This window comes from Puma concolor, unplaced genomic scaffold, assembly GCF_028749965.1.
Source record: "Puma concolor isolate L17-30 unplaced genomic scaffold, mPumCon1.1.hap2 unalloc_scaffold_5, whole genome shotgun sequence".
In the NCBI taxonomy this organism is placed as follows: domain Eukaryota; kingdom Metazoa; phylum Chordata; class Mammalia; order Carnivora; family Felidae; genus Puma; species Puma concolor.
In genome coordinates this window covers 573621-600329 of record NW_028240258.1, presented here as the reverse complement: position 1 = coordinate 600329, position 26709 = coordinate 573621, and the positions used below count along the sequence as shown (strand labels likewise).

General features: G+C 37.1%; 1 protein-coding gene across 3 annotated transcripts in view; it reads right to left on the bottom strand.

Annotated features, from left to right (window-relative positions):
- LOC147571160 (cullin-4B-like) overlaps window positions 1–26709 on the bottom strand; it is a 138846-nt gene that overhangs the window by 69837 nt on the left and 42300 nt on the right. For all 3 annotated transcript variants that reach the window (XM_086696565.1, XM_086696562.1, XM_086696563.1), the window contains 3 exons: window positions 18101–18293; window positions 17197–17301; window positions 16613–16723 (listed from right to left, as the gene is read on the bottom strand). In XM_086696565.1, the coding sequence (XP_086552691.1) occupies window positions 16613–16723; window positions 17197–17301; window positions 18101–18293 (409 nt within the window). The remainder of the gene's footprint in view (window positions 1–16612; window positions 16724–17196; window positions 17302–18100; window positions 18294–26709) is intronic.

The following is a 26709-nucleotide window of genomic DNA, read 5'->3' as shown; positions in this document are numbered from 1 at the left end:
TCAAAATCCAGAAAGCACAGAGGACCCCCATTAGATTCAACAAAAAATGACCCTCAACAAGGCATATCATAGTCAAATTCACAAGGAGAGACAAAGGAGGAGATTCTCTGTCAGGCAAGGAGAGAATCATGAAAGCAGCAAGGGAAAAAAAAAAAGTCCCTAAACTACAAGGGAAGACAGATCAGGTTTGCAGCAAACCTATCCACAGAAACTTGGCAGGCCAGAAAGGAGTGGCAGGATATATTCAATGTGTTGAATCAGAAAAATATGCAGCCAAGAATTCTTTATCCAGCAAGGCTGTCATTCAAAATAGAAGGAGAGAGAAAAAGTTTCCCAGGCAAACAAAAATTACAGTTTGTGACCACTAAAACATCCCTGCAATAAATTTTAAGGGGGACTCTCTGAGGGAAGAAAGGATGAAAAAAAAAAAAGGACCAAAACCAACAAAGACTAGAATGGACCAGAGAACACCACCAGAAACTCCAACTCTACAAGAAACACAATGACAATAATTTCGTATCCTTCAGTAGTCACTGTAAACGTCAATGCACTCAATGCTCCAATCAGAAGACACGGGATACAAGAATAGATAAGAAAACAAGATCCATCTATGTGCTGTTTACAAGAGACCCACTTTAGACCTAAAGACACCTTCAGAATGAAAATAAGGGGATGGAGAACCATCTATCATGCTAATGTTCAACAAAAGAAAGCCGGAGTAGCCACACTTCTCAGACAATCTAGACTTTAAAATAAATCCTGTATGAAGAGATGCAGAAGGGCATTATATCATAGTCAAGGGGCCTATCCACCAAGAAGACCTAGCAATTCTAAACATTTATGCCCCAAATGTGGCAACACACAAATACATAAATTAACTGATCACAAACATAAAGACACTCATCATAATAATACCAGAACAGGAGGAGACTTCAACACCGCAATCACAGCAATGGACAAAACATCTAATCAAAACATCAATAAGGAAACAATGGCTTTGAATGACACACTGGACCAGATGGACTTCAGAACATTTCATCCTAAAGCAACAGAATATACATTCTTCTCCAGTGCACTTGGAACATTCTCCAGGGTAGAGCATATACTAGGACAAAAATCAACCCTAAGTAACTACAAAAAGACCGAGATCATGCCATGCATATTTTCAGACCACAATGCTATGACACTCTAAATCAGCCACAAGAAAAAAATTTGGAAAGGTAACAAATGCTTGGAGACTGAAGAACATCCTACTAAAGAATGAATGGGCTAACCCAGCAGTTAAAGAGGCAATTAAAAAGTATATGGAAGTCAATGAAAACGATAATACCACAACCCAAAACCTCTGGCAGGCAGCAAAGGTGGTCATAAGGAGAAAGTATACAGCAATCCAGGCCTTCCTAAAGAAGGAAGAAAGATCTCAGAGACACAACCTAACCTTACGCCTCAAGGAGCTGGAAAATGAACAGCAAATAAAACCCAAAACCAGCAGAAGACAGGAAATAATAAAGATCAGAGCAGAAGTCAATGCATTCGAAACCAAAAAAAAACAAAAAAACAAAAAAAAACAAAAAACAAAAACAAAAACAAAAACTAACAACAAACAACACAAAACAAAACAGCAAAAAAACCCTCAGTAGAACAGATCAATGAAACCAGAAGCTAGTTCTATGACATAAGTAACAAAATTGATAAACCACTAGACAGTTTGATCAAGAAGAAAAAGAAAAGAACCCAAATAAATAAAATCAAGAATGAAAGAAGAGAGATCACAACCAACACAGCAGAAATAAAAACCATAATAAGCGAATATTACGAGCAATTATATGCCAATAAAATGGGCAATCTGGAAGACGTGGACAAATTCCTAGAAACATATACACTACCAAAACTGAAACAGGAAGAAATAGAAAATTTCAACACACCCATTACCAGTAAGGAAATCGAATCAGTAATAAAAACTCTGTCGAAACCAAGAGTCCAGGGCCAGATGGCTTTCCGGGGGAATTCAACCAAACATTTAACGAAGAGTGAACACCTATTCTCTTGAAGCTGTTCCAAAACATAGAAATGGAAGGAAAACTTCCAAACTCTTCCTATGGAGTCAGCATTACCTTGATTCCAAAACCAGAGACCCCACTAAAAAGGAGAACTATAGACCAATTTCCCTGATGAACATGGACGCAAAATTCCTCACCAAGGTATTAGCCAACAATACATTAAAAATACATTAAATACATTAAAAGAATACATTAAAAAGTATGAACATGGATGCAAAACTCCTCAACAAGATAGTAGGCAACTGGATTCAACAATACGTTAAAAAAAAGTATTCACCACAACCAAGTGGGATTTATACCTGGGGTGCAGAGCTGGTTCAATATCCACAAAACAAATAATGCGAATCATCACATCAATAAAAGAAAGGACAAGACCCATACGATCCTCTCAACAGACTCAGAGAAAACATCTGACAAAATCAGCATCCTTTCTTGATAAAAACCCTCAAGAAAGTAGGGATAGAAGGAGCATACCTCGAGATCAAAAAAAAAAAAAAACAAAAACCATGGATAAACGACCCAGCGCTAATATCATTCTCAATGGGGAAAAACTGAGAGCTTTCCCCCTAAGGTCAGGAACAAGACAGGGATGCCCACTCTCACCACTGTTACTCAACATAGTATTGGAAGTCTTAGCCTCTGCCATCAGACAACACAAAGAAATAAGAGGCTTCCAATTCAGCCAGGAGGAGGTCAAAAATTCACTCTTCACAGACGACATGCTACTCTATATGGAAAACCCAAAAGATTCCACCAAAAACCTGCTAGAATCGATTCATAAATTCAGCAAAGCTGCAGGATATAAAGTCAATGTACAGAAATCGGTTGCATTCCTATCCAACAAGCATGAAGCGACAGGAAGAGGCATGAAGGGATCGATCCCATTGACAGTTGCGCAAAAACCCATAAAATACCTAGGAATAAATCGGTTAACCAAAGAGGTAGAAAATCTATACACTGAAAACAATAGAACGCTTATGAAAGAAACTGAAGACACACACACACACACACACACACACACACACACACACAAAATGGAAAAGATTCCATGCTCCATAGGAAGAACAAATATTGTTAAAATGTCAATACTACCCAAAGCAATCTATATAATCAATGCAATCCCGATCAAAATAACACCAGCATTCTTCACAGAGCTAGAACAAACAATCCTAACATTTGTATGGAACCAGAAAATACCCCAAATGGCCAAAGCAATCTTGAAAAAGAAAACCAAAGCAGGAGGCCTCACAATCCCAGACTTCAGGCTATACTACAAAGCTCTAATCATCAAGACAGTATGGTACTGGCACAAGAACAGACACTCAGATCAATGGAACAGAAAAGAGAACCCAGAAATGGACCCACAAATGAATGGCCAACTAATCTTTGACAAAGCAGGAAAGAATATCCAATGGAATAAAGAGCGTCTCTTCAGCAAGTGGTGCTGGGAAGACGGGACAGCGACATGCAGCAGAATGAACCTGGACCATTTTGTTACATCCTACACAAAAATAAACTCAAAACGGATGAAAGACCTCAATGGAAGAAAGGAAGCCATCAAAATCCTCGAGGAGAAAGCAGGAAAAAACCTCTTTGATCTTGCCCGCAGCAACTTCTTACTCAACGCAACTCCAGAGGCAAGGGACACAAAAGCAAAAATGAACCACGGGCACCTCATCAAAATAAAAAGCTTCTGCAAAGCGAAGGATACCATCAGCAAAACTAAAAGGCAACCCACAGAATGGGAGAAGATATTTGCAAATGACATATCAGATAAAGGGTTCGTATCCAAAATCTACAAAGACCTTATCAAACTCAACACCCAAAAATCAAATAATCCACTGAAGAAATGGGCATGAGTAGACATGAGTAGACACTTCTCCAAAGAAGACATCCAGATGGCCAACCAACACATGAAAAAATGCTCAACATCACTCATCATCAGGGAAATACAAATCAAAACCACAATGAGATACCACCTTACACCTGCCAGTATAGTAACGTTACCAATTCAGGCAAAAACCGATGTTGGTGAGGTAGCAGAGAAAGAGAATCACTTTCGCATTGTTGGTAGGAATGCAAGCTGGTGCAGCCACTCTGGAAAGCAGTATGGAGGTTCCTTAAAAGACTAAACATAGAACTACTGTATGACCCAGCAATTGCACTGCTAAGCATTTATCCAAGGGATACAGGTGTGCTGTTTCGAAGAGACACATGCACCCCCATGTTTACAGCCACACTGTAACAACAGCCAAAGTATGGAAAGAGCCCAAATGCCCATCGATGGATGAATGGATAAAGAAGATGTGGTATATACATAAAACGGGGTATGACACTGCCATCAAAAAGAATGAAATCTTGCCATTTGCAACTATGTGGCTAGAACTGGAGGGTATTATGCTAAGTGAAATTAGTCAGTCAGAGAAAGACAAAAATCACATGCCTTCACTCGTATGAGGGCTCTTAAGAGATAAAACAGATGAACATAAGGAAAGGGGAACAAAAATAATATAAAAACAGGGAGCGGGAGTAAACATAAGGGATTCCTAAATAAGGAGAACAAACTGAGGGTTAGGGGAGGGGCTTGGGGAGGGGGGATGGGCTAAATAGGTAAGGGGAACTAGGGATCTACTCCTGAAATCATTGTTGCACTATACACTAACTAATTTGGATGTAAATTTAAAAAATAAAAAGGAAAGGAAAGAGAACCAAAAATACTGTTAAGATGTTAAATATATATATATTTTAAAAACATATTATATAAATATAAATATAAATATAAATATAAATATAAATATAAATATAAATATAAATATAAATATAAATATAAATATAAATATAAATATAAATATAAATATAACTGTGTGTGTGTGTGTGTGTGTGTGTGTGTGTGTGTATAAACACATACATATATATACACATACATCTAAAACCAGGACTTTTCACAGAGCTAGAGCAAATATTCCTAAAATGTGTACAGTACCAAAGAAGACCCCAAACAGTCATAGAACTGGAAAAAGAAAAGAAAAGAAACGTGAAGGCATCACAATCTAGACTTCAACTTGTATTACAAACCTTTCGTCATCAGAACAGTTAAGGTCCGGGCACAAACACACACACAGATAAATGAAACACAATAGAAAACCGAGAAACAGACCCACAACCACAGTACGGTTAACTAATTTTTGACAAAGCAGGAAAGATATCCAAAGGAAAAAGTCCCTGTATCACACGGTACTGGCAAATGGGAAAGCAAGATGCAGAAGAATGAGTGTACCACTTTCTTACACTATACACAAATATAATTTCAAATGGATAAAAGAGCTAAATGTGAGACATAAACCATAAAAATTCTTGAGGAAAACATAGGCAGCAGCCACCTCTTTGACCTCAGCTGTAGCAACTTCTTTCTAGACACATTTCTGGAGGCAAGGGAGACAAAAGCAATACGCAACCACCGGGACTTCATCAAGATAGAAAACTGCATAGTGTAGGAAACAATCAACAAAACTAAAATGCAGCCTACAGAAAGGGAGGATATTTGCAAATGACATATCAGATAAAGGGTTATCTATAAAGAACTTATCGAGCTCAACATCCAAAAAAGAATATAATCTATTAAGAAATGGGTGGAGGACAAGAAGACTAAACTCTTCTTTGGAAGAAGGTATCTGGTTATCTTTTTTTGGATAAAGATGGCTAACAGACACATGAAAAGATGCTCAATGGCACCCATCACAAGGGAAATACAAATCAAACCCCAAAACGAGACACCTTCTAACACCTGTCAGAATGGCTAAGATGAACAATTCAGGAAACAGATACTGTTGATGATGTGGACAAAGGGGAACCCTCTTGCACTGAAGGTGGAAATGCAACCTGGTGCAGCCACTCTGGAAGCAATATGGAAGCTCTTCAAAAAATTAAAATTAGGGACACCTGTGTAGCTCAGCTGGGACATCTGACTTCGGCTCAGGTCATGATCTCACTGCTTATGGGTTCAATCCCCACACTGGGGGTCTGTGATGACAGCTCAGAGCTTGGACCCTGCCTTGGATTCTGTGTCTCCCTCTCTCTCTGCCCCTCGCCCGTTCATGCTCTGTCTCTCTCTGTCCCAAAAATAAAAAATAAAAACGTTGGGAAAAAAAAAAAAAAAAAAAAAGAAGGACACTTGCTGTGAGGAGCACTCACTGTGATGAGCACCATGTTGTGGTGAATCACTGAATTCTATTCCTGCAACCAATAATGCACTGTATGTTAACTACCTGGAATTTAAATAATAATTTGGGAAAAAAAGAAGTAATAGTCTGAAAAAAAATAACTAAAAAAAAAAAAAAAAGTAATCCCCCAAAACAAAACTGAAAGGAATAAAACCAACATAGCAAAGAATTTAAAATTAGTGCGATGAGCATTTATCAATGAGTTAAAAATGTAAAAACTAAAGAAAAACAAAAACAAAAGAATGCATGAAGAAAAGAAGACCGTCACCACAGAGATAGAAAAGCTAAAAATGAACTAAGAATAAACTCCCATTTCAAATATTCAGTAACTGAATTGGAAAATTCCTGGGTGGCTCATTGGTTAAGCATCTGACTGTGCTCACGTCAGGATCTCGCAGTCTGTTAAGTTCAAGCCCTGCATCAGTCTCTGTGCTGACAGCTCAGAGCCTGGACCTTACAAATTGAACAGCATTAAGAGAAACAATCTGCTCATCAATGCAATGGGAGTTCCAGAAGAAGCAGAGACGCAGAGAGGGTGCAAAGCATAAAGAAGTAATGGCCGAGAACTTCCCAAACTTTCGGAGACATCTGAATATCCAGTTAATGAAGCTGATATGCAACCCCATAATTTTAATCCAAAATGATGTCAACCAATTAATTTATACAGTATACTAATATAAATAATATAAACAGTTTTATGTATGTCATAATGTAATCTAAAGTCAAAGAAAGGAACTAATTTTAAATAAAAGAAAAATATAAAAATATGTATTTACATGTATACTTACATGTATATAATAAATAACAAGTAAAATAAAAATATAAAAATATGTATTTACATGTATACTAACATGTATATAATAATTAAAGTTTAAGCCAATTTCCGTATATTGCCAAATTTGTCAACAAAATCCTGGCAAACTGAATTCACCAACACATTTAAGGGATCAGTCACCATGACCAGTGAGATTTATCCTTGGAATGTGAAGACAGTTCCAAATAAGGAAACAATAAATGTGACACACAAATAGGATGACAAATTAAAATCATGTGTGATCATTTCAGCAGATGCGGAAAAAGCATCTGGCATATTAAGTACAGTTTACTGTGATAAGAACCCTCAACAAATTGAGTGTAGAAAGAATATGCCTCAATCTCATTAAGGCCATCTAGAAGAAACCAGAGCTCACATTCAACATTAAAATTCCTCCAAGTTTCTTTCTCTGTGTTCAGGAACAAGAAAATGGTGCCCACACTCACCACTCTTTCAATGTAGTACTGGAAGACCTAGCCAGAGCAATTAGTTAAGAGAAATTTTAGAAAGGCATCAAAATAGGAAGAAGGAAGCCAAACTGTCATTTTAAGTATATGATGTGATCTTACATACAGAAAATCCCAAACACTTCAGCAAAAAACTGTTCTACGGAGGAGCATTAAAGATGGCAGAGTAGGAGGACCCTATAGGAGGACTCATAACTCACTTCATCCCACATTTACAACTAGATGCCATCCACATCCAAGTCGATAAAGCAGACAGTGACCTGAAGACTGGACAACAAACTCCACGGCTAAATATAGACACAAAACTGCATCTGAAAGGATAGGAAGGTCAGAAAGATGGAAGGAGGCTGCCTGCAGGTAGGATGGAGCTGCATGTGCAGAGGGTAGAGAAATAGGCCTTCACACCAGGGAGCTGACATGGGGAGGACTTACCCCATAACATTTGGCTTTAAACACCAGACAGGCTGAATTCTGTCAATTTATACAAGTGGGACTTAGAGCCGGGAGCTATAGAGGTCAGATGACTCAGCACTGGGTGAACTGAGGGGATGAGTGATAGCTGGTCAATGCCCTTAAGGACAAGGCCCTTGGAGAGATCACATAAAATGGCAGTTTATACAATACTAGGGAAGCAGAAAGATCTGTTGATAGTGATTTTGGAACATGCTGGGGAATACTGAAGACAAAGGACCTGGTAGGCCCCATTTTTCTTCCATGCTCTCCAGCACAGGCACAGAGACAGGAGGCAGGGATCCACAGATACTTGTCACCTAATCCGCTAGCAGTGTCATTCCAGGAGTTTACTAAAGCCAAGTTGCGAGAACCCAAATGTTAAAAAATAATAACATAACTGAATACACTGATAACAAGACAACAACAGTAAGAGACTTTAGCAGCCCACATCAATGGACAGATCATCTAAGCAGATAATTAACAAAGAAACAATGACTTTGAATGACACACTGGACCAGATGGACTTAACATGTATACTTTTAGAACATTTCAATCTAAAACAGCACAATGCACATTCTTTTCAAGTGCCCATGAAACAGTCCCCAGAATAAATTGCATATGAGGACACAAATCAAGCCTCAATACACACAAAAAGGTTAAATGATTCTATGCATCTTTTCATGAAACTTAAAGTCAACCACAAAACAAAAATCCAGAAAGACCACAAATACATGGAGATTAAAGGACCCTCTACTAAACAATGAATTAGTCAGCCATGAAATCAAAGAAGAAATTTTAAAAAAAATACATGGAAACAAATGAAAATGAAAACATGACAGTTCAAAACCTCTGGGATGTAGAAAAGGCAGTCCTAAGAGGGAATTATATTATAAAACAGATCTACCTCAAGAAGAAATAAAAAGCTCAAATGCACAAATTAACCTTACAACTAAAGGGACGAGGGGGGAAAATGTAAAGCCTGAAGCCAGCTAAAATAATAAACATGAGACAATTAAAGCATTCAGAAATGAAAAAAACGTACATCAGATCAATTAAATGAGTTGTTGGTTCTCTGAAAAAACTAGCAAACCTTTAGCCAGACTTTACCAACCAGAGAAAGCAAGAACTCCCACAAAGAAAATTTTAAAAATTAGAAACGAGAAACAAGAAACACCACCACAGAAATCACACGCAATTATGAAACAATTATTATGAAAAACTAAAGGCCAACAAATTGTACAACCTAGATAATATGGATAAATTCCTACAAACATAAACTACCCACACTTATATACTAAGAAAAGTTGAACAGTAAGACATAGAAAACTTGCAAGGAAACTGAATCAGCAATAAAAGATCTCCCAACAAATAAACGTGCAGGACCAAATGGCTTCACTGGCAAATTCTAGCAAAAACTGAGTGAAGAGTACAAACCTATTCTCAAACTATGCCAAAAACCATAGAAGGAAGGAAAACTTCCAAATCCATTGTATGAGGCCAGTATTTTCCTGAAAACAAAACCAGAGAAAGACGCCACTGAAAAAGAGAACTATACACCAATATCCCTTACGGACACAGATGCAAAAATCTTCCTTAAAATACGAGGTAACCAAATACAACAACACATTGAAAAAAATCATTTACCACAGTCAAGGGGGATTTATTCCTGGCATTGCAAGGGTGATTCAGTATTTGCAAAACAATGTGCTACATCACATCAATAAGAGAATGGATAAGATCCATATGACTGACTCCTTTCAAAAACTACAGCATTCACTAGTGATAAAAACCCTCAACAAAGTAGATTTAGAGGAGACATACCCCAACATAATAAAGACCAATATGAAAAACCCACAGCTGCTATCTATCTCAACTGGGAAAATATGACAGCTTTTCCCATAACTCCAGGAACAGGACAAGGATATCTACTCTATCCACTTTTATTCAGCATAGTACTGAAAGTTCTAGTGAGACCAATCAAATTTAAAAAAAAGAAATAAAGTTATTCCATAAGTAAGTAATAAGTAAAACTTCCACCATTTACAGATAACATGATACACTATATGAAAAAAAAAAAACAAAACAACAACAACAACAACAAAAACCAAAAACCAAAACCAAAATGCTCCAGACCTGATTTACAAATACAGTAACACTGCAGGATACAAAATCAACACACAGAAATCAGTTGCTTTTCAAAACACCAATAATGAAAGCAACACAGAAGGAAATTAAGAAATAACTCCCATTACAATTACATCAAACATCGTAAGATACCCAGGAATAAACCGAACCAAGGAGGTGAAAGACCTGTACCCTGAAAACTGGAAAACACTGTTGAAAGAAACTAAAAATGACACAAAGAAATGACACATTACATGCTCACGGACTGGAAAACGAATATTGTTAAAATGTCTATACCACCACAGTAATCTATACTTAATGCAATTCTTATCAAAATACCAACAGCATTATTCACAGGGCTACACTAAACAATCCCAAAATATGTATGGAACCACATAAGACCGCAAACAGTAAAAGCAGTCTTGAAAAAGAAAAGCAAAGCTGGGAGAACTGAAATTGCTGAGTTACAGTCATATTACCAAGCTGTGGCAATAAAGACTGTATGGTGATGGCACAAAAACATACACTAAGATCAAGAGAACAGAAAACTCATAAATGAACCCACAACTATAAGGTCAACTAATCTTTGACAAGGCAGGAAATACTACCCAATGGGGAAAAATACCTGTCTCTTCAATAACTAGTGTTGTCAAAAATGAAATTAGACCACTTTCTTACACCATACATAAAAATAAATTCAAAACGGATGAAAGGTCTGAACATGAGACTGGAAGCCATGAAAATCCAAGAAGATAACACAGACTGTAGCCTCTCTGACCTTGGCCATAGCAACTTCTAACTAAATATATCTCTGAGACAAGAGAAACAAAAGGAAAAAGAAACTCTCTGGACTTCATGAAGACAAAAGGCTCTGCACAGCAAAGGGAATAATCAACAAAATGAACAGGCAATTTATGGATTAGAAGAAGATATTTGCAAATGACATATCTGCTCAAGGGTTAATTTTCAAAATCTATGAAGAAGTTATAAAACTCAAAACCAAAATTAACAAACCAATTAAAAAATCAGGAAACATGAAAAGACATTTTCCCAAAGCAGACATATAAATGGCCAACAGACAGAAGTAAAGATGCTCAACATCACTCATCATCAGAGCAATAAAAATCAAAACCACAATGAGATACCACCTCACATCTGTCACAATGGCTAAAATCAACAACACAAGATACAGCAGGTATTGGCAAGGATGTGGAGAAAGGGAAACCCTCTCCCATTGCTGGTGGTAATACAAACTTGGGCAGCCACTACAGAGACCAAAATAGAGGTTCCTCGAAAAAATTAAAAACAGAACTACCCTATGATCCAACAACCGCAGTACTAGGTATTGACCCAAAGGAAGCAAAAATACTGATAGAAGGGATACATGCACTCCTATCTCTGCAGCAGCACTGTCAACAGCAGTCAAATTATACAAAGAGCCCAAATGTCCATTAACTGATGAATCAATAAAGGAACAATGATATATAAATACAATGGTATAATACTCGCTCATAAAAAAGAATCACTCATTTCAGACATAAAGACACCTGCAGACTGAAAATGAAGGAATGGAGGAAAGGTTCTCATGGAAATGGATATCAAAAGAAAGTTGGAGCAGCAATACTTATGTCAGAAAAACTAGGTTTTTTTTTTAAATTTTTTCATGTTTATTTGTTTTTGAGAGAGAGAGAGAGAGAGAGAGAGAGAGAACAAGCAAGGGAGGGGCAGAGACAGGGAGACAGAAGATCCAAAACAGGTTCTGCAGGAGATCATGACCTGAGCTGAAGTCAAGAGTTGGACGCACAACGGACTGAGCCACCCAGGTGCCCCTGAAAAACTAGATTTTAAACCAAAGGTTGTTAACAAGCAATGAAAACACAGTATCATATAGACGGGCCTATTCAACAATAAGATCTAACAACTGTCAATGTTTATGCCCTCAACTGGCTCCCCCAAATATATACTCCACCTAACAGCAAACATACAGGAACTCACTGACAAAAATACAATAGTAGCAAGGGACTTTAACATCCCACTTTTACAGCAATGGACAGATCATCTATCCAGAAAATCAACAAGGAAACAATGGTTTTAAATGACACACCGAACCAGAGGAACTTAACAGATATATTCACAACATTTCATCCTAAAACAGCAGAACACACATTCCTTTTGAGTGCATATGGAACATTCTCCAGAAAAGATTCCATACTGGGGCACAAGTCAGGTCTCAACACATACAAAAAGAATGACATCATATAATGCATATTTTCCGACCATAATGCTATGACACATGAAGTCAAACATAAGAAGATATTTGGAGAGACAACAAATACATGGAGGCTAAAGAACATCCTACTAAAGAATGAATGGATTAAATAGGCAAAGGAAGGAATAAAAACATACATGGAAGCAAATGAAAATGAAACTAGGACAGTTTAGAACCTTAAAAGGAGCAAAAGCAGTCCTAACAGAACTATACTGCAATACAGGCCTATGTCAAACAGCAAAAGAAGGCTCAAATATAAAACCTAAGTTTACACCTTAAAGGAGCAAGAAAAGGAACAGCAAATAAAGGCTGAAGAATAAAGGGAATAACAAAGATTAAAGCAGAAGTAAATTATACGCAAATGAAAAAAATAAATAAATAACAACAGTAGAACAAACCGATCAATGAAACCAGGATCCGGTTCTTCTAAAAAACAATACTGATAAACCCCTAGCCAGACTTATCAAAAAGAAAAGAGAAAGGGCACAAATAAATGAAATAATCAGTGAGAGAGGAGAGATCACAAATAACACGGAAATGCAATTATAAAAAAGAGTATTATGAAAAATTAAATTCCAACCAATTGGACAATCTGGAAGAAATGGATACAGTCCTAGAAACATAAAAACTATCAAAACTGAAACATAAATTAAAAAAAAAAAAACAAAACAAAACTGAAGAGACCAATAGCCAGTGAAGAAACTGAGTAATAAAAAATCTTCCAAAAAACAAAAGTCCAGAGGCACATGGCTTTGTAAGGGAATTTTACCAAACACAGAAAGACGAGTTAGTAACTATTTTGCTCAAACTATTAAAAAAAATAGAAATGGAAGAAAACTCCTAAACTCATTGTATGAAGCCAGTGTTACCTTACTCAAAAACCAGACAAAAACTCCACTAAAAAGAGACCTATAGGCCAGTGTCCTGATGAATATAATGCAAAAAGTCTCAATAAAATACTAGCAAATGGAGTATCACAATATATTTAAAAAACCATTCACCTTGATCAAGGTGGATTTATTCGTGGGCTGCAACGGTAAGCTCATTATTCACAAATCAATCAATGTGATACACCACATTAATAAAAGAAAGTAAGAGAAGTATATGAGCTTCCCAGAAATGCATAAAAAGCATTTGACAAAATACAATACCCATTCATGTTAAAAACCCTCAACAAAGTAGGGATACATGGAACATGCCTCAATATAATAAAGGTCATACCAGAAAGACCCACAGCTAATATCATCTCAATGGGGAAAAACTGAGAGCTTTTCCTCTATAATCAGGAACAAGGCATGTCCACTGCCACCATACTTATTTAACATAGTAATGGAAGCCCTAGCGTCAGCAGTCAGACAATTCACAGCAACAAAATGAATCCAAATTGGCAAGGAAGAAGTCAAACATTCACTATTTGCACATGACATGATTCCCTACATAGAAAAACCCAAAGACTCTACCAAAACAATTGTTAGAACTGATAAATGAATTCAGTAATGTCATAGGACACAAAATCAAAGTACAGAAATCTGTTGCGTTTTCTATACGCGAATAACAAAGCTGCAAAAAGAGAGACAAAGGAATTGATCCCATTTATAACTGCACCACATACCTAGGAGTAAAGGTAACCAAAAACATAAAAGATCTGTACTCTGAAAACTATACAGCTCTGATATAAGAAACTGAAAAGGACACAAACATATGGAAAGGCATACCATGCTCATGGATTAGAAGAACAAACATTGTCATAATGTGTATACTACCCAAAGCAATATACATATTTAATGCAATCCCAATCAAAATACCACCAGCATTTTTCAGAGCCTAAACAAACAATACTAAAATTTACATGTAATCACAAAGATCCCCAAAGCCAAAGAAATCCTGACAAAGAAAAGCAAAGCTGGAGGCATCACAATTCTGGCTTCAAATTGTACTGCAAAGCCTGTAGTAATCAAGACAGCATGGTGCTGGCAACAAAACAAAACAAAACAAAACAACAATAACAACAAAAAAAAAACCCCGACACATGTATTAATGAAACACCACAGAAAACCCAGAAATATACCCCACAAGCACATGGTCAACTGTCTTTGACACAGCAGGAAATACTATCCAATGGGGAAAAAAAAACAATCTCTTCCACAAATAGTGTTGTTAAAACTGGACAGCATCAAGTAAATGAATGAGACTGGACTACTTTATTACACCATGCACAAAAATAAGTTCAAAATGGATGAAAGATCCACATGAGACATGAAACCATCAAAATCCTAGAAAAAAAAAACACAAGCAGCAAACCCTCTGACCTCAGCCATAGCAACTTCTTACTAGATATGTCTCCAGAAGTAAAGGAAACAAAAGCAAAATAAATTATTGGACCTTCATAAAGAAAAAAAAAAAAAAAACATTGTGAACAGTGAAGGGAATAATCAGCAAACTAAAAGGCAATCTATGGAATGGAAAAAATGTTAGCAAAAATACATGCATGCTAAACAGTGAGTATTCAAAATACATAAAGAACCTATACAACCCAACACCAGAAAAACAGCTCAGTGAAAAAATAGGTAAGAGACAGGAATCTACATTTTTCCAAAGATGACATCCTTATGTCTAACATACACATGAAAAGATGCTCAACATCACTCGTCATCAGGTAAATACAAAGCAAGACCACAATGAGATACCACCTCACACCAGTCATAATAGCTAAAATTAACAACTGAAAAAAAAAAAAAAAAAAAAAAAAACCAAAACAAAACCCAGCAGGTTATCGGTGAGGATGCAGAGAAAAGGGAACCCTCTCGCAGTGCTCATGGGAATGCAAACTTGTGCAGCCTATCTGGAGACTAGTGTGGAAGTTCTCAAAAACTTAAAAACAGAACTGCCTTGATCCAGCAAGTGTACTAATAGGTTTTACCCAAAGGATACAAAATTACTGATTTGAATGGCTACCTGAACCCCTATATTTATAGCATCACTATCAACAATAGCCAAATTATGGAAAGCATCCAAATGTCCACTGACAGATAAATGGACAAAGAAGATCTCTCTCTCTCTCTCTCCTTCCCTCTCTCTCTCTCCTTCTCTCCCCCACCCCCCTCTCTCCCCACCCCACTGACGTGTGTGTGTGTGTGTGGGGGGGGGGGTCTGCAATCAAAATGAATGAAATTTTGCCATTTGCAGCAACATGTACGGAGCTAGAGTGGATTATGAAGTCAGAGAATGACAAATACTGTATAATTTCACTAATGTGTGGAATTTAAGAAACAAAACAGAGAAACATAGTAGACGAAAAAAAAGATGGATGGCAAATCAGACTCTTCACTATAGAGAACACAATGATGGTTACCGGAGGGGGAGGTGGGTGCGAGATGGGTTAAATGGGTAATGCGGATTAAAAAGGACACTTATTTTGATGAGCCGTGGGTGTTGTATGGAAATTACGAATCACTAAATTGTACACCTGAAACTATTATCACACTGTATTTTAACTAACTGAAATTTAAATAAAAACCTGAAAAAAATACAAAGAAAAAAAGAAAGAAATCAGTACTTCTACAACTTATTTCAAATTCTTTAAATAATCCTGCTTCCAGGGTACAAAACAGTATCACAGACAACGTCTCCAAGGTCAAGCAAAATCTTACACCTATTAACTTTTCAGTTTAGCCTTTAGGACAGCTCTTGTGTGTTCTTCTCTGATTATTCTGATTCCCCAGCGTTTCAAATTGCTAAACTCTTTCTAGCATGGACTAACTTCTGCTATCACCATCAACATTTCTGTATCTCCACATTGTATTTCAATCATGCTTCCTTAAAGAAACTGTCCTCAATTTTCTGACTAGGTTAAATTGCCTTTTTATACATCTTCATGCTTCTCTTACTTTTTACTTATGTTTGTGGGATGATCCCACCTTATCCAGAGTTTAGCCAATGTCCTAAATTTATAAATCCAAATCTTAAAATAACCTGCCTGTGGGAACACATAAAGATGATGACAGAGCTGCCAAATGAGTGCATACACTTTTGGATAACCACATTAAACTAGTAGTTTGTAAAATGATGTGTAGAACAACAAGCTCTTGACCAAATGAGAGGTAAACAGTGAAATGAAATCATAGTTCTCCACCCAGATTCAGGAAACACAAAAGCCAAAATAAAAATATGACTGAAACAGACAATATACCTGTCAAGACACACACCTTGTTTAAGTTTGCACAGCATTGACTTTTCTGCATCAACTGAAGCACTCTTATCAAGTAAGAGACGTTTTGCTAAATCTTTTTTGTAGAAGGCTTCAAAAACATCTTTCTCTGTAACATTTAAGGAAAAACACCTTAACGTCAAAGATGGAAAATGCAAAATGGCAGAAAATTAAATGAGACACTATATTCAATACATCTGAAAATAGCAACTGAAACGGATGGTTACGTATTATCTGAATGCATTTACATAAAGTATCTCGGAACACTTAAGTTCAGATAGACAGCAGTCAAATTTTTGGTTTCCAGAAGCTGAAGGCAAGAAGGAAGTGAGAAATGACTGCTTAATGTGTATGGAGTTTATACTGAAATTTTTGAGATTAAGTAATTGTGATGGCTGCACAATCATCATGTGAACATACTTATTGCCACTGAATTGTTAGCTTTTTAAAGTTACCAGTTTTACCACCAGAAAACATTATTTGAATTCAATTTAGGTTGGGATCTGCACTTAGTGCTTTCTACTTCCACAATGTTATCATTTTTTTAAACTTTTAAATAGACATTTAAACCAAATTACTCACCATGAATAAACCTAAATAAAATTACCACTTTAGCTAATAATTCTTCAAGTTCTTCATCCGTAGCTTCTTTGTTACCTGTGCGAAGTTTTGAATCCACATACTTTGCTAAAATGTAAAAAAATAATTTTCTAAGTAATGCTATATTTTCAAATATGTATATGAACAAAAACCATTTATTCAAGCAAATACTTTCCCCCAGAGTGAGGTGCATTACTTTTCACGAAACAAAAAATGAATACGTGACTTAACGGACAGATGAGTGGCAGAAAAAGATAAATTACTTCCTGTAAGTTCTACACTGATATTTTTATATTTCTGTAACCTCAATGATCAAATATTACAATACAGTCATTTCCTCACTACCATGCCCCTAATCTATTTAAAAAAACAAAATATTGCAAGATATTGCATGAAACTGAGATTATATTAATCCCAAAGTCTTAAGGACTTATTAAGTGTTGATTATACTCATTTAAATAATTTATTGTTCTTGAAAAATCAAATTGATAATTTGTTTCAAGTTTTCTTGAACTATCAAATTGATACTGTGTTTCAAGTTTTTATGTCAGCAAAAAGATATCCCTTATAATATAAAATCATTAGGTTTCATGACAGTAAGGAAAGCTTTCATTTATTTTAAAATGAGTCTTATCTACTGATAAGAAAAACTGATAATTTTATAGGACGCTAAAGACACGTGAGCTTCCAAAGGGCTGGGTTACTATTAAACAAAGGAACCAAGTCTTGTGAACACTAAAGTTGAGAGAAATGGTTTATTACAAACATTGATAGTCAATCTGGCAATATTATGACAAATTAGGAGGTCAAACTGAACTCTTCTTACGTAATTTAAAACAACAAAATAAAAAATAAAATACGTATTTCATAAAATTGAAAACCATACCTAGAAGCTCAGCTGGTTTGTTAGGTCTTTTATTAATAAATGTTTCAAAAGCATCTTTCATAGCAACAATAATTTTCTCATTTTTCAGAAAAGACGCTTCAATAATAAAATCTATCTTATCTTTAAAATCCAGAAGCTCTTGCACCATTGTCTTATCTTTCATAGGGTTAATAACTATGCTGCTACCAAATTTCTGGAAAATAAAAGTAATTCAGGTTATTATATTTACACAGCAAGCAAAACACCTTTAAGTTAAATAGAAAATTTTACATCATTTACAAGGAAATCTCAGAAATGCAAATATGCAGTAAATTTCAAAAGAAAAATTCATTCCTACATAAAGACAAGATAATGTGGAAACGAAGCCAACATAAATACACGTAAATCAAAAGTTCATCTGAGTGGAGAATTATTTAGGAACATATCAGAAATGCAAGTCTACGGTGCCTAATAAATCAAAAAGAAGGGTGAGTATATAGAGTAACAGGGACATATAGCAGAAGAAAAGTATCTGAAAATGAACCAAAAAAAAAAAAAAAAAAAAAAAGAAGAAGAAGAATAAGAAGAAAGGAAAGTGAAAGGGATCACCAAAAATGGATTGCATTAAAAGAATCATAAAGCTATCAAAACTTGTCAGTATCAAATTTTCCAAATTTCCAAATCGGCAATAAAATCAGGAACTTAAAACTAGGGAAAACACTTAAGGAAGAAAGAAACTATGAAATAACACAACTTCTTGACATCTCACCTTCAACATCTAAATGTTCTCAGAAGCAGTTAAGGGAAGCAATTCAATGGATCCTCAATAATAATAAACCCCATTAAATGTGTGAAAGTCAAAAGGCAACAGGATAACATCTTTAAAGTGCTGGGCGGAAAAACTGTCACCAAAAATTCTATATCCAGAAAAACCATTCTTTAGTAGTGAAGAAAAATTAGGAAATAAGAAGATAAACAAATGTTGAGATAGTTCTTTGCTAGTAGACCTGCCCTCCAAGAAAAACTAACGGGATTTCTTAGTGTTGAAATAAAAGAACAACACGTAATAGTTTGAAGACATATTAAAAATGAACAAAAACATTTGTAAATATATTAGCACACATAAATATAAAGGCCAGTTTCTTCTAAGTATAGATTATAATTCCTTTTTACTATATATGATTTAGGAGACAAATGTAGTAAGCAATAAACATAAACCTATATTCATAAACATGGATGTGTAGAGATTCAATGTGAGACAAAAGCATAAAAGTGAAGGAATGGAACTGTATACAGCAGAGTTTTTGCATACTACTGAACCTAAGTCATTATTATTTCAAACTATATTTAATAACAAAGATTCTCCTTACAATCCCCAAATCAATCAATAACAAAAGAATTTTAAAATACACAGACAATTAAATCAGAGATGAATCTAAGGAGTGCACTGGAAAAAGTCAGCAGTAAAATCAGGCTGTAATGAAAGAACTTACATATACACATAAGACACATGGAAAGCAAACATTATAATGGCAGAAGGCCTTTCTTGTCAATAATTAAGTGTACATGGAATAAACTCCCCGGTTGAAAGGTAGATATTGGCGAAACAAATTTTGAGAACCTAATCTACTATTTGGACTCCCTTTTGATCCAAAGACACAAACAATATTCAAAGAAAAAGGAAGGAACAAGATAGGCACACAAGTCATACTAAAAGAGAGCTGCAGTGGCCATACCACTATTAGACAAACTTGCCTTTGTTATAGTAGAAAAAGAAAAATATTGTATTTTAAAAAGGGTCAGTTTAGAGGTGCTTGGCTGGCTTAGTCTGTAGAATAGCGGACTCTTGACCTCAGGGTTTTAGTTCAAGCCCCACAATGAGTATAGAGATTACTTTTAAAAAAGAGTCAATCTGTCAAGCAATAGAACAATTACAAATATATATACCTAAGATAGAGCTTTAAACCTTCTGAAGCGAAAATTCACACAAATGGGGGAGGAAGTTGTACAATAGTGGGATACTTTACTGGCCCACTTTAATAAACTGATATAACAAGTGGACAAACATAAAGAAAAAATAGACAACAAAACAACATTTAAACTAGACCTAACAGATATATTAATAATCCACAGAACATCAGAGTGTACATTTTTCTTAAATTCACCCAGAACACTCTCAGGATTTTAGGCCACACAACTATCTGCAATAAAATGTAAAAGACTAAAATTACACAAAGTATATTATCTCACCACAATGGGACAAAACCAGAAATGATTTTCAGAAGGAAAAAGTGGAAAATTACAATTATGTGCAAATTAAACACATTCTTTAACAGCCAAACAAGTCACGTAGGAAATTAGAAAACAGATACAAATGAAAATTACAACACCATATGCCAAAACTTATAAAACGATGCAAGAGAGAGAAATTTATATCCATATATGCTTATATGAGAAAGACCTCAAATCAAATAGCTAGCTTTATGCTTCAAGGAACCAGAAAAAGGAGAGAAAACTAAACAAAACTAGCGTGGGAAGCAGAGAAGAAACAAATCAAAAGATAAAATCAAGAAAATGAAAGGAAATGAAAACTGAAATGAAAAATCAAGAGCATAGAACCAAATGCTTCACAGCAAATATAAACAAAACCGATAAATGATAATGAAATCAGCAACACTCTGGAATAGGTGGTCCTGGACCCTAGTCTCTCCACATAAAAACACAGATTAACAACCAACAGTCTAGTGTATTCTATAGAAAAATTTGAGAGGAAAACTTGGCAACACAAGAACACACTTTTGAAAACCCTAGAACCTCTTGGGTGAGTCTGAAGTGCTCCTTTCTGCACAAAAACTGGGAAAAGCTGCATCAAACAGTAATGCCAGCAATTTCACACTGACTATACATACTGTCCTCCCCCAGGCCGGACTAGTACCACACTGAGAGATGTACTCTGGACCTAGTTTTTCCAGTGGTAAAAAGATAGTTTAAGGCTGACACTTAGCTTTGCCAGTATTCATGGGTGGCCCCAGGAAGAAAACTACTCTCTATCATTTCCTAGGGAACACTGACAGACCACCTATGGTAAAGGCTGGACCATGTGTAAGCTAGTCACAAAGAAGGACACAGAGCTCACAGTAGTCAAAGGTCAGATTATGGCAGAGGCACTGCATCCCAGACAGCACCCAGACAAGCAAATGCAACTGACTAACGAGTACAGCTGAGGTCACCAACCAGTGATTTGGTTTGGCTTGGAGCTGGGTCTGTGACCCTTCTGGGCAGAAAACCAGGCAAGCTGCCCACTGAACCACAGACTAGAACTTGAAGCCCCAGTCATCCAGGAAACTTGACCATGCAGCACAGACTTTGACTCCGCCCAATCACACCCAAAGCTAGCCACCAGCCTAAATCTAACTATCTTATCTGGGAGACTGGTCAGCCACCCTGCTGAAAAATAACACACAGTGGCTCTGGTCTAATACTCCTCTCACCTAATGCAGTGCACAATCTGAAACACCACTTCAGCCAGGTAAAAGAGCTGGTGGTCCCACTCAACCAGTGGCAAAGGTAGAGAGCCCAGCCAATGGTCTTGCCTGACAGTGGATTCCCACTTGGTGGCCTCTCCTGATCATGAAGCCCAGCATACAACGCTATCTAGCCACACAGTAAATCCAATCCTGGCAAAGGAGCACATCCTGTCTTTTGCCTAACCACAGAGGCATCTCAGCAGCCCTCAGAATAGTCAATGGATGTGCCCTGATGCAAGTCCAGCCTGTCCTCAGTGTTGGTGGTAACCCTGCCTGAGCAGAGACACCAGAAGTAGCCCTAATCACCCATGGATGTTCTACGCTGGCCTGTTCAGAAACCTCATATACATGGACTGGTAAAAACCTTCCCACCAAAGTAAACTTGTAAACCTTGTATGAGCTCATCACTTTCAAATACGCAGGTCTCACACACAACAATAAAAGAACAAGGAACAAGGGGCATGTGACAACACCACAGAAGTTTTTAATGAAGTTAAATGAAGACAGGAAAACTTACATAAATGGGAGAATCAACACAAATAGAGAAATGATTTTAAAACCAAACTAGAACACCTAGAGCTAAGGAATGCAATTACTGATTTGAAAAACTCAGCAGAGAGTTTAAACAACATATTCAATCAAGCATAAGAAAGAATCTGTGAGAGTCCTGGGAACATGGTGGAGTAGGAGGATCCCCGGCTCACCTCATCCCAAAGACACACCAAGAAAACGGCCACATCAGTGGAACTAATCTGAAAATTACACAAAGACTGGCATCAATATTTTCCACAGTTTATCACAGACGAGGCCAACGCAGAAAACACAGGAGAATGAAGACTTTATTAGGACCAAACCTCTGGTGAGACTAACCAAAAAATGGAAGAACACCATAAGCATGGAGAAGCAACAAGAGTAGGCACATACTAGGCACCCACAGCACAGGAGACCTGCACTAGAAGATAACTCACTATAACCTGTAGCTTTGAAAACCACTGGGTCTTAACTTTTAGCTACTATCTACATGGGCTTAACTCCAGGTACTTTTAAAAATCAGTCGTCTTGGGGCGCCTGGGTGGCTCGGTCGGTTAAGCGTCCGACTTCGGCTCAGGTCATGATCTCACGGTCCGTGGGTTCGAGCCCCGCGTCGGGCTCTGTGCTGACAGCTCAGAGCCTGGAGCCTGTTTCGGATTCTGTGTCTCCCTCTCTCTGTGACCCTCCCCCGTTCATGCTCTGTCTCTCTCTGTCTCAAAAATAAAAATAAACATTAAAAAAAATTAAAAAACAAATCAGTCATCTCAGTTACGGGAGAGCCAGAAAAGTAGCAATAAATTGAGTGTGCTGTGCCTTTGTGACTCAGTTGGCTGGGCATCTGACTCTTGATTTTGGCTCAGGCCATGATCTCTGAGGTCATGAGACTGAGTCCTGTGTCAGGCTCAGCACTAACTGTGGAGCCTGCTTAAATTCTCTCTCTTCCTCTGCTTCTCACCTCACTCACGCTCTCTTCTTCTCTAAGAAAGAAAGAAAGAAACTGAGTCTCTATCTTGAAGAGCAAGTATAAACAATAACCTGGATAAGATATAGCACAGAAGCAGGACTTCTGAAAGAGCCTGAGGTATATGGGAAGGAGATTTATTTACTAATCTCAGAATATGTCCTGGGAGTGGAGCAGAAATTTTAGGATGCTATGCCAAGAACGTAAATGTTAACAGATGCCATTTCTTTCCCATTCCCCGGTCGAGATACACAGACGTTTATAGGAACTAGTGTGAACACTCTGCACCTATCTTTCTATCAGAAAGAGTTCCCCTGCCTCCGAGGGAAAGAGCTCCCCTGCTTCCAAGTTCCACTGTAGATCCACTCCATCCAACCTTCCTCACGTAGCAGGCATTCCTCCAAAGCAGCTCCTACACAACACACCCTGTCTCATCCATGAAATGCAGCTACATGAACATCAAAGATGAGCATCAAACCATTTTGAACACCTAGGAAATTTATCTGAGGATTAATGCAATAGTCTGCATAATTTGAGACAGAGAACTTAGCAGGTACATTGTATGGAGAGATTAACCAGCGGAGAGATGCCACAGAGTCTCCTATGTGGAGGGAAGGGAGAAAAGAGAAAAGGGGACAGTGTAGCATATCAGGATCATGCAAGAAAACCAACCCCCACCCCCCCCCCCGCCCAAAAGTAGCTGAAGAGAAAAAAAAGAGTGAAAAAACTCAGAGAGGACTGGACAAAAATTCTGTTTCCCAAAACCACTGACGGAGAGAAACGAGAGGGTTTCAATACCACAGTATTCTATAGAGTGGAGCACAGTGTCTGAGGTTTGAAGCTTAATACCTGGCAGTGCTCTGGTGAGAACGTCCATGAGTAGACAGAGGGGTCTGATGGGTCCACGTGCCACACGGGGAAAAGTGGCACCCCAGCTTGGAGGGCATTTGGTAGAAGCCATACAGCCTCCCCAGAGGCAAAAGTCCCAGCAGACCCTGGAGAGCAGCCACATTTGCTGGTATTGCAACAAAGATACCAGAGTGCGGTGAAAACGGGCACCAGCTGTATGTCGTGAATATGCCATTAATTCTAAATATACACTGCTGCACAATCACATGGATGTCTTGTAATTGAGCCAGGGTACTGGCCATTGCTCAAAGAGAACTGCCCCAGGGAATCAGTACAAACAGACCCCAAAGGCACCAGGGTCTCTGAAATGTGGGGTTTTCAACACAGCCCCATCTGAGATAGAAGTCTGGAAGGAGACACCACCTGGCAGGCAGGTATCCTGGACTCAGAGTAGAGGTGGGGAGTGGACAAAAGCACCAGACAGAGGAAGGATGCTTGACTGTGGGACGTGAGAGCGTGAAGTTTGCCTTCCAGAGACTAGGCAACTGAATAAAGCCATTTTTCCCCTCTAGAGCATGTGAAAACTCACACACAGATCAAGCCCAGTAGGCTAAGCAGTGCCATCAAGTGGAGAACAGAGCTGTTATACCAAGCCCTGCTAACTGTGCTCTCCATATACATCCTCAAGAAGACCAGCACAAATTCCTTCTACCTTCTCATTAGACTACAGACTATAGTGTTCTGCACCAGGGAAACTAGATGTAACTTCATTCAGGTTTCTTTCTGTTTGCTGTTTCGCTTATTGGTTGACTTTCTTTCCTTCTGTTTTTGTTTGTGTTCTTTTTTCTATTTCTATATCAGAAACAAATTATTTTTTATTTTAAAAATTTTTATTCTACTCTATTATTTAATTTTTTTGAGTTTTTAATTTTTTAACTTTTTCCCTTTCTTTTTTTACTCTATTCTATTAAGCTTTTCTCAACAAGAAGGCCAAAACACACCTAAGATCTAGATCCCTTTATTTATTTCCTTTTTAAATTTTTAATTTAAATTTTTTATTTTATTACATTTTTTCTTCCTCTAAAATGACAAGACAGAGGAACTCACCCCCAAAAAAGAACAGGAAAAAAATGATGGCAGGGATTTAATCAATACAGGTATAAGTAAAATGTCTGCACTAGAATTTAAAATCATGATTATATGAATATGAGCTGAGTGGGGGAAAAAAAAAAAAAAAAAGCATGAAACACAGGAGAATCCCTTAATGCAGAAAGAAAAGCACTAAAACCTAGGCAGGCCAAAACTAAAAATTCGCTAACCAAGATGCAATCTCACATGAAAGCCGTGACAGCTGAGAATGGATGAAGCAAAACAGCATACGGAAGATAAAATTATGGAAAATAATTAAGCAGGGAAAAAAGGTAAACAAAACCAAAAGATCACTACAAAGACTTAGAGAAACCAATAACTTATTAAAAAGGAATAACATCTGAGTCAAAGGAGTCCCAGAAGATGAAGAGACAGGAAAATGGGCAGAAGGTTTATAGGAGCAAATTGTATCTGAACACTTCCCTAATCTGGAGGACAGACATAAAAATCCAAGAAGCACCGAGAACTCCCATTACATTCAAGAAAAACTGACCATAACACACGCATATCATAGTCAAAATCACAAAATATAAGACAAGAATTTGAAGGCAGCAAGGGGAAAAGTGTTTAACCTACATGGGAAGACATATCAGGTTCCCAGCAGGTATGTCACAGAAACATGGAAGACGAGAAACGAGTAAAAGGATATATTAAATGTGCTGAATACCAGATATTCTTTATACAGCAAAACTGTCATTCAGAATAGGAGAGATGCAGAGTTTCCCATAAAAACAAAAACGTAAATGACTTTGTGAACCACTAAATCAGCCCTGCAAGAAATTTTAAGGGGGGCTCTGAATGGAGAAAAAACAAACCAAAACAAAATAAAAAGACCAAATCAACAAAGACTACAAAGGCACAGAGATCGTCACAAAAATACCACTTCTATAAGTAACACTATGACACTAAATTGACACCTTTCAGTAATTATTCTAGACGTAAATGGACCAAAATGCTCCAATAAAAAGACGTATGGTATCAGAATGGGTAAAAAAACAAGACCCATCTGTATACTGCCTACAAGAGACTCACTTTGCTCCTAAAGACACCTACACGCTGAAAGAAGGGGGCTGGAGAACCATGTATCAAGCTAATGGTCATTAAAAGAAAGCTGGAGTAGGCGTACTTATGTCAAACTAGATTTTAAAACAAAAACTATGAAAAGAGATGAAGTGAATTATAATTAAGGTACCATTCATCAAGAAGACCTAACAATTGTAAATATTTACGCCACCAGTGTGACAGCACCCAAATATGTAATGTCATTTTAACGACAAATGTAAGAAACTCGTTGAGAAAAGCACCGTAATTGTAGGGGATTTTAACACTCAACCTACATCAATGGACAGATGATCTAAGCAGAAAATGAAGGAAACAATGGCTGTGAATAACACACTGGGCTAGATGGACTTAACAGATACATTCAGAATATTTCATCCTAAGGGAGCAAAATACACATTCTTTTCAAGTGCACATGGAACATTCTGTAGAACAGATTACATAATGGGTTACAAATCAGCCTTCATGAGATACAAAAAAAAAAAAAAAACAAACAAACAAAAAAACACCGAGTTAAGCCCATGCGTATTTTTCAGATCCCAACACCATGAAAC